Raw genomic sequence first — 10,429 nt, forward strand, 5'->3', positions numbered from 1 at the left:
GTACAAAGGAGTGCGAAAATAGCCGACCAAAGAAAGAGGCCCATGCGACAAGGACTTCACTCTCGTAGAAATTAAGGGCCTTGAAAAAGGAGCAACAACAACAACAATAATGTGGGGTAAGAACAAACAGCGAGAAATCCAAATAATGCACAAAGCACTCCTTGTCCAAAATGCCACAAAATACATGGGGGTGAGTGTCGGGCCGGATTAGGGGTCTGTTATCGGTGCAGTAAACCTAGTCACATGCAACGAGAATAACCACAAAAAAATTCCTACAAGCCAAATCAACAAAGAGGAGGCAACCAAGCACCTCAAAAGAATAATCAACAGAACACTGCTCGGGCGCGTGTTTATGCCCTCACTCCAGGAGATGTAAAAATTACTAATGATGTGGTGACAAATATTATTCCCATATTCTCCAAGAAAGTTGTAGTATTATTTTATTATGGAGTCACACACTCCTTTATATCTACAGCTTATGTTAAAATATGTGGGGTAGAGACTCAGTCATTAGAAACTAAGTTATCTGTAGTTACACCAACGGGAACCTCAGTAGTATGTAGAAAAATACTTAAAGGTTACCCAATTTGTGTTGAGAAAAGAATACTACCTGCTAACTTGGTAGTATTTAGTATGCACGTGTTTGACGTAATTCTTGAAATGGACTGGTTAGCTTCTAGCTATGCTAGTATAATTTTTTATAATAAGGAGGTGGTGTTTAGACCTCCTCGAGAGCAAGAATACAAGTTCAATGAAACTCATGTATGCCCTTCACCACAAATATTATCGGCTATCCAAGCAAAGAGATTACTCTTGAATAGATGTCATGGGCACCTAACATGCGTGGTGGAGGCACCAAGGGAAGAATTAAAGTTTGAGGATATCCCAATAGTAAGGGAATTCAACTAAAGAGAAAATCCTCTTTATAACATTAGAGATGAGACGCTCTTCCACAATCTCGTTAACACCTGAAAAAACTCTAGCTTACGTATACTCAACCCACCTCATCTCATGATGACATCCACACAACTTCATTCTTCCAAACGTCACTAGCTCAATGAATAAAGAGTTAGCTTGCATCCTTCTTTTGACCAACTTGGAGTAGGTTTTCAGTGGCCCTTAAGCAAAGAATTTGAAATATTACACTTCCAAAGTAGAAATAATTTATTCTAAACTTTACTTTGACTCTATTCACAACAAATTTCTTATTTTTAGAGTGAGAATCCCTTAATTACTATATTTTGTAGTTTTTTATAATTTTTTAGTTCCTTTATCATAATTATATTTTTCAATATATAACTAATAATATTATCATTATTATGTACATCACAAGAATGCACGTAATATTATTAGCCTTTACATGCTTATAGGTGTCATACGGAACAATATGAAGTTATGTCTGGTTCACGGAATAGTTATTTTTTGGAATTAAATGGAATGTTATGAAAATTTTGGGAAAGCGGGGGATATCTAGTCCTTATATAGTTCTTATTATTTCATTAAACATATAATAAGAAAAAATGAATATTCTCACGGTAAATCTAAGAGTTGTTATTCATTGTCTCTTTCTTGTTATGAATTCATAAAATGTAACCCATTTATTATGAGCTCTATTTAATAATGTAACCTAATTTTATTGTATTATTAGGAATGTCGATGAATGAGCAAAACCAATTTTATTCATAAAATGGTAACTAAACATATAATAACAAAGGAATAAATATACTCATGGAGAATTTGTGGACGGTTATTCATTGTCTAATTCTTGTTATGAACTCACAAAAAGATTCAAATTATTATTTGCTTTATAACTAATTATAACTAAACTATTATGATTAATTTATATTTTAAGAAAAGACATTTCTTGAAGCAAATGTAACCTAATTTTATTGTATTATTAGGAATGTCGATGAATGAGCAAAACCAAGAATAAAAATATTTGTGATTTAGTTGATTGGAACAATTACAATGCATTATGGTTTACTGTGCAAACTTAACCACGAGAAAAGAATTATCTCTTGAGTAGACTAAAGAATTATCTGCATTTATTATGCAGACTTAATCACAAGAAAATAATTATCTCTTGAAAAAAAATAACACTAATTCATTTCCACAAGCCAACACTGCTGAAAATTCTAAATTTTTATTGTTAGTTCAATGTGAACTAATGACTAAATGCTAGGGAGATAAAATGTAATAATTAATACCTATTATAAAAATTAAAGAGTAAAATGACAAGTTAACCATTTATTATGAGCTCTATTTAGCCCCCATTATTTTACTTAGTATAATTAAAGGCGTACACATATGATTTTAATTATTCAATTAAAGTTTTCATTTTAAATAATTTAATGGTTTTATGAATTGGACGGATGGAACTAAAGGAAGGGCCCTCCATCCTATCGATTCTTTTGGCCTCCAATGGAAACATACAATTTTTAAAATTATTCTATGCTAACTATGCATCACTTGAAAACGTGAAGTTATAGTGACAAACCATAATCACTTTAAGCTACACTCCTAACAATTAATAGTGATATAACATGTAATCTCAATTCAACATTTCATATATATCTTAATGGGATTCACTAATATTGTGAGATGTAGTTGCATTAAATTAGTAAGTAGAAGTCCTTAATTAATTTTATTAAACAGAAACAAATATATGAATGTTAAAATACATTTCCCTAATTAATAGTATCACGCTAACTTGTAATTTCGTTCAAAATTAAATAAAATATATTGTATATGCATTATATGTGCTTAATGACTTATTGATTATGACAAGAAGCAAAAATTTATTCATTACAATTAAAATTTTGTAAGGGATGCGGATCTTGTGATTTATTGAAATTGATTATTGAGTTTGAAGGGTACAACTATGAGTAAAGAATATGCAAAATTACATTTCCAAAAGTAAAAAGAGTTTATTCTAATCCATATTAACAAGTCATGAGTTCATCTTAGCTAAAAAATTTCCAAGCATACAGTAAAAAATAGCTAATAGAGTTAATTTGGACTGTTATAAATATGTTATTCGTGTATTTATCAATCATATCACACAATCCTCACAACTCTCACTCTCTCTCTCTCTCTCTCTCTCTCTCTCTCTCTCTCTCTCTCTCTCTCTCTCTCTCTCTCCCCCCAACAATAATGGGTAACAAGAATGGTGACCATATTGATGCACCCATTGTGTCCCCTTATGATGACAACATTCGCCCCCTTCTAAATGCAATAGACAAGCTCCGCCACCTTATCACTTCCGAAGGGATACGACTACCTACCATCGTGGTCATCGGCGACCAATCCTCCGGCAAGTCCAGTGTCCTTGAGTCCCTCGCCGGCATCAACCTCCCCCGAGGCCAAGGCATTTGCACTAGAGTTCCCCTCATCATGAGACTCCAACACCACCCCTCCCCACACGCCGAGCTCTTTCTCGAGTTCAACAACAAAATTGTTTCAACCAACGAAAAAAGCGTCTCCGAAGCCATAAATCTCGCCACAGAAGAGATCGCCGGCAAAGGGAAGGGAATCTCCAACACCCCACTCACTCTCGTGGTTAGGAAAAAAGGTGTTCCGGATCTAACAATGGTCGATCTTCCCGGCATTACCAGAGTTCCTGTTCATGGCCAACCCGAAAACATATATGACCAGATAAAAGGCACTATCATGGAGTACATTACACCTGAAGAGAGCATTATACTAAATGTTCTATCCGCTACTGTTGATTTCCCCACTTGTGAATCCATCAGGATGTCGCAAAGTGTGGACAAGACCGGAAAAAGGACTCTTGCCGTCGTCACGAAGGTGGACAAGGCTCCCGAGGGCCTGCGTGAGAAAGTTTCCTCTGATGATGTGAACATAGGACTTGGTTATACATGCGTTAGGAATCGCATAGGCGAAGAGTCTTATGAGGAGGCCAGAAAAGAAGAAGCTAAACTTTTTAGTTCCCATCCTCAACTCTCCAAACTTGATAAATCTATTGTGGGTATTCCTGCTTTGGCACAGAGGTTGGTGGAGGTTCAAGCCGCAAGCATTGGGAAGAGCTTGCCGGGGATCGTGAAGAATATCAATGACAAGTTGAACACAAATGCTGCAGAACTCAGGGCAATGCCCAAACAACTGTCTTCGCTTTCTGAGGCCACGACAACCTTTATTCGAATTATTGGAATGGCAAAGGAATCACTTAGGAAAATTCTTTTGAGAGGAGAGTTCAACGAGTACCGAGATAACCCGAAGATGCACTGCACTGCCCGGTTGGTGGAGATGCTTGAACACTACTCCGACGATCTGTATAAGTGTGAGGAAAGTGATATGAGAAGGGACTTTTTAATGGAGGAGATCATGGTTTTGGAGGAGTCTAAAATGATTGAACTCCCTAACTTCCTTCCTCGCTCTGCCTTCCTCATGATTCTTGAGAGAAAGATTGAAGGGATATCCAGTTTTCCAATTAATTTTATGGTGGAGGTGTGGGATTATGTTGAGGATGTGGTGACTTCTGTGTTGAAGCGCTATTCAGAAAACTATTACCATCTCCATTTGTCTATAATTAGCGCCAGCCACAGCCTCATTGAGAGGATGAAAGAAAGATCGATTAACTGGGTGTCGGAGATTGTGGAAATGGAGAAGCTCACTGGTTATACTTATAATCCTGAGTACTCGACGAACTGGGATAAGTTAATGAACCAACGAGAATCATTTGTGAGCGGCGTTTTGAACAATAGAGGCGGTGTTGAACATAAAGAGATTTCAAAAATAACAATTGAAGATATTGGAGAGATTGAGGTTTGGAGAGATGTTGGGTTGCATTCTACTCGTATTTTGATGGATGCTTTTGACTTGAAAATGAGAATGGTGGCATACTGGAAGATTGTGCTGGGGAGGTTGATAGATGGAATGGCTCTGCACTTGCAGCTTAGTTTGGAATATTTGGTGAGGAAAGAATTGGAGAAAGAGGTTGTTGAAGATTTTATGGCACCTGAGAGGGGTGGGGTTCAAAGGATGATGGAGGAATCACCCATAGTGGCCACAAAGAGAGCCAAGCTAACAAAAAGTATCGAATTGCTTAAGGAGTCCAAAGAGGTTTTGGCAAAGTCCATGAACAAGATTACTTCTTACAATGTGTAGTCATCGATCTCTATGTTTTCCCTCAAAATAATAGTGGTGCTTCAATTGCAATGATGGGGATGTCCTTTATTTATCGTCTTAAATATATTGTTGTACTTCCTCCTTGCATTAAAAAATTTGAATGACACTTTAATAAAAATATAATTTACCATCTTACTTGGTATCATACAGATGAATGTATGGAAAAGTATCAAGTTGTAACCATTGTGTCTTTATAATCTGCATTATTAGGTTCATTATACCAAAGGTAAAATTCTTAAGGCACTAGCTAGTGTCAAATTCTTATGTATACATCATGATTTGAATTGGTTGTGGATCGCATAGGGAACATTCCAGTTGTTAGAATTTGAGACTTTTATACTTAAGCTCATTTGAAAGGGTGGGGAAGGGATATAGGATGGAAGATGGGCTATTCCCATTCCAACTGTATAGTAACCCTAAAAATAATAATAATAAAAAAATTAAATTAAATTAATTAATTAATTATTATTTTTATTAATTATTTATATAAATTAAAGTATTTATATATATATATATATATATATATATATATATATATCTATTAGTAAAGCCCCCTACAGAAGCTTTACAAAATTTTCCAAAATGCATAAGTGCATCGCCTCACCTTTCTCACTCTCTGCGTCTCGTCGCCTCGTCCGTCTTCCTCTCTCTAATCTCGATTTTTTTCGACAAATTTTCGGCCGATCGGAAAATGAAAAGTATCGTTGGCTTCCAAACTCCATCGCCGACATTTTTAGTTGATTTGTTCTAGGCACCATTAACCACCATTAACCACGATATCCCTCCAGACAAAGCACGATTCAATTGTAAGCAAGCAAAATCAGCCTTGCGGAGAAACAATACCCGGTTCCCTCTTGAGCATGGCTTGATTGAGGTTGGAAAAGAGCCTCTCGATCTGGCATTCTTCATTAGCGGGCTGTCTCTGGGAGAAGCACTTGAGGTTCTTTGAGGACGAGACACAAGAAGGCGCCGTTGGATCGAAATGGAGGAATTGCGGTGACGAATTGAAGAATCGTGTTACGATAGCGAGCGGCGCTTGGGCGATTGCAGTAGAATGGGAGAAATTTGCAGGGAAGGATAAGAGGAATATGCCATTACCCTCCTTGTTCTTCAGTTCTGTTCAGTGGCTGTTGAGTGGAGAATGGAGATGCAGAGCAAAACTCATTAGAGTGATGCTGTGGCGGGCACGTGATGCGGGCGTGTTTTTTCTGTAAAACATTTTTGTTGTTTTCTAAATTTTAACCTCCCATACATTTGACAAAAAAAAAAAATTAATCATTTTATAAAATAGAAAGAAATGTTAGAATTTTTGCTTAAATAAAGCTTGAGAATGATTTGTGGATTCTGGACCTTAGGAGAGGTACTAAAATTTTTTAAACTTCAAGCGACGTCAATGTATTATTTTTTCAAACCTCAAGAAATGTCAAGTTTTTTTTGCTTTTAATTTTATAATCGTAAAACTTTTAAAATATTTTTAAAAATTTTAAGATTTATTATTAAAAAAGTAAAAAATCAAGAATTTTCTTCAATGTGTTAAGAAAATATTTTTTATTTCTAGATTTCCTAAATAATCACAAAAAAAAAAGAAACTTATTTTTCAATTTTTCAAAATTTATATGAGATAACATTTGGAATCATAGATATAAGTTTTTTCTTTTACATTTATATTGTCAGTTATTATTTATTTTGTTGTAAAAAAAAAAAATACCTCTATGAGCTTTCTTCTTTTTTGTTATAGCCTGTAAATCTTATGAAACCCTGGGGAACACTCAAGTATTTTTCTTAATACACTTTAAAAATAGTTACATTCCCTCCTCTATTGAGTAGTACTTTGATATTAATATAAAAGTGTTATACATTAAGATATGTTTATAACTATGAGGTAGACCCGTTTGTCCTTGACTTTCAACCAATTAATTATAAAGGACATGCACTATGTGTGTGCTCAATGGCCCTCTATTTTTAAAAAAATTAAAATTATAAAGAAAATAAAAAAAAAAATTAAACAGTATAGGAGCATTTTGGGATAGTTATGCATAATTATAATTAGTTATAGGGATAAATTTAACATAATTATAAGGATATTTTGAAATAATTGTGGATAATTAAATGAGTATATTGGAATAATCACGGGTAGTTATAGGTATAATTTGACATTTTTGAAAGATGATTTTAAAAGAAGAATCTCCTTTATAGTATTAGAGACATAAAAATATTTTGAAATAGTTATGGATAATTAAATGAGTTTTTTGTAATAATCATCGATAGTTATAAAGATAAATTTGGCATTTTTGAAAGATGACATTAAAGAGAAAATCCTCTTTATAATATTAGAGATGAGACACTCTTCCACAATCTTGTTAACACTTGAAAGAACTCTAACTTACGTATACTCAACCCACCTCATCTCATGATGACATCCACACAACTCCATCTTCCTAACGTCACTAGCTCAATGAATAAAGAGTTAGTTTGCTTGAACTAGGTTTTGATTGGCCTTTAAGTAAAGAATTTGAAATATTACACTTCCAAAGTAGAAATAATTTATTCTAAACTTTACTTTGAATCTATTCATAACAAATTTCTTATTTTCAGAGTGAGAATCCCTTAGTTACTATATTTTGTAGTTTTTATAATTTTTTATTTCCTTTATCATAATTATATTTTTCAAGATATAACTAATAATATTATCATTATTATGCACATTACAATAATGCACGTAATATTATTAGCCTTTACATGCTTATAGGTGTCATATGGAACAATATGAAGTTATGTCTAAGTTCACGGAATAGGTGTTTATAGGTAACTATAGAGGTATTTTGAATAGAGGTTGAAATTCGAATTGTCTCCTTGTTTTAAGGTGCAAGAACACAAAAAAAATGTGTAGAATAATAATAATGGTTATTTAGTTAGTATCAAAACGAAAATGTTTCTCTGTTAGAATCTTTGATTTAATGTTTGATACCTAAGAAAAATCTTATCTAAGGGAGTGCTCAGAGACCTTTGCAGTTCAATCGCTTCCTGGAGGTCGGCCTGGTCAAAATGAAATTTTATAAGATAAACAGGGTAGATATTATTTGTATACGTAAATAAGTACATAAAATAATATTTTGACTAACATAATTTGTTGAAATATATAATAAAATAATAATAAAAATATAGGTATCCTATGCAAAACCCACAAAATAGTGAGGGGCCCACATGAGTCTTGAAGTTGTGTGGGGGTCTACATAAGTCTCGAAACTGTGTAGGGTTCATAAAATCGTATGAAAACTATTAAAATTTCGTAGGACCCACTTGCTTCTCAAAGTTGTGTGAGTGCCACAAAACCATGTGGGACTCATTTGAGTTTTCGAAATTCGAACTTAATTTTTTTAAAAAAATAATATAATAAAATAAAATAAACATAGCTTAAAATAATAACAATGATAATAATAATGATTTAAAAATAAAATAAAATAATTAATTAAATGGGAGTATCGGTAAACACTCTCATTTCCCCCATATGATCCTCATCTTCATCTTATACTTAACTCATCTCATGCCCATTTTTAATTTTAAAAAATTTATAATTTCACTCATCTTCACACACTTTTACAAATTTCATTTTCTTCCCAAAATTTTTTCGATAAATAGGAAACTCTTAACCTTTATTTTTCACAAAAAATTTTCAAAAAAAGAGAATGATTAGCGAGTGAAAGAATAATGGTGAAGAAATAATTTTTGTTATAAGTAAATTTTCATTCACTCACTCTTTCTGATTTCATTTTTAGAGATATTCATTGTGTTCGTAGCATAAAGTAAAAGAAGAGGCAAGTAAATTTGATTATGTTATATTTTTATTTAAAATTTATACTTGAGTTTATTTGTAAGTAAATTTCGATTTTATTAGTTAGTTTCATAAAATTATCCTGAGTTTATTTTTACGCATATTTAATTATACTAGTTTTATCCTTAATATACTTGCATTTATTTTTTAGTTAAAAAATATTCTAAACCCCTCGGGTATTTTACATTGTTAATTTCTATTCAAGAAAATATTTTTTTCATGAAAATTATGTGGCATAAGTTTATTTATACGTTGCATATTTCATGAAAATATAAGTAAAAGATTACACGAGTTTATTTTTTTTACATTACGTATTTCACGAAAATATGAATAAAAATGAAATTTTCATGATATAATTTTAATTCTACAAATTATATAATAAAAATATTTTAAAAACCTCTTATGGTTCAAACGATACAAAAAATTACGAATTTTTGTCACTAGATTTTAAAGTTTAAACGTATAAGAGTGCACCCATATTGTTTACAGAGTGGTTATGTATGATAGTGAATTTCTTTTATGTGCACACCTGGTTTCGAACGATAACTTAATAAAAAAAATCTCACTTAATGATGTTATATGTTGACTAAGTTTGGTCGGTCAGTCAGTTAAGTTTAATTTTAGGATTGCACAACCCAGTCATGAGGGTAAACATGACTTACGACTAGCAGGCCTATAGGTGATTTTTACAATATATGTTTATACATATTTAATTAAGTGTAAGAGTTATTGATGGTTTAAAGTAGGGGTGTACAAAATTTACCAAAAAATCGAAAACCGGATCGAAACCGGACCGAAACACATTTCGGTTCGGTTTTTCGGTTTGCGGTTTCGATTTCGGTTTTGGAATATAAAAAATTTCGGTTTCAGTTTCGATTTCGGTTTGGGACCAAAACCGAACCGAAAAAACCGAAAACCGAATTAATAAAAATAATTATATAATTATATATTATAGATGCTGCTGGTGTTGCCGTGTTGGATCGCCAGTCGCCGGCGAGAAACCACCTCCAAATCCACCTCTGGTCAGTCTAGATGGCGGAGATTTCTGGGACGAAGTCCATGGCTCCATGCGACGCTTGCGATCCTCTTCTTTGAGCTTAAGAGAGATGCCTCGGACACGATGGACACGACGGACAGAACACAATCAACACAGAACCCTTCTGCCTTCTGGATCCGTTTCATGAGGTGGGTGGAGAACAGGAGAAGCCGGCGATCTTGTTTCGGAGGCGCTTGGAGGGGATAATGGCCACTTCTTGGATGATCTTCTTGTTGGTGAAACGGATCCAGAACTTGGTGTGGAAATCCAGGATCATGCGACTGCCGAGAAGATTTCTCGATCACCTGCCGGCTGCCGAGAAGATTTCTTCACCGTCTTGGTGTGCAGTGCACAGTGCTCACCTCCATCTCTGTTTGTGTGTGTGTGTTTGCGAGAGAGAGAGAGAGAGAGAG

The 10,429-nt window shown here is 33.8% G+C and overlaps 1 protein-coding gene across 1 annotated transcript; it reads left to right on the forward strand.

The window, feature by feature from the left end:
• The first annotated feature begins 3,153 nt into the window (after positions 1 to 3,153).
• Positions 3,154 to 5,280, forward strand: LOC131148389 (dynamin-related protein 4C-like). The gene has a single exon (XM_058098098.1). It carries the CDS (start codon positions 3,154 to 3,156, stop codon positions 5,125 to 5,127), a length of 1,974 nt encoding a protein of 657 aa, XP_057954081.1. The 3' UTR covers positions 5,128 to 5,280.
• The last annotated feature ends 5,149 nt before the right edge of the window (positions 5,281 to 10,429 follow it).

This window comes from Malania oleifera, chromosome 2 (assembly GCF_029873635.1).
Source record: "Malania oleifera isolate guangnan ecotype guangnan chromosome 2, ASM2987363v1, whole genome shotgun sequence".
NCBI lineage: Eukaryota > Viridiplantae > Streptophyta > Magnoliopsida > Santalales > Ximeniaceae > Malania > Malania oleifera.

What these genes read in the sequence shown, in the direction of transcription:
- LOC131148389 (XM_058098098.1), top strand. Translation starts at nt 3,154, where the DNA reads ATGGGTAACAAGAATGGTGACCATATTGATGCACCCATTGTGTCCCCT.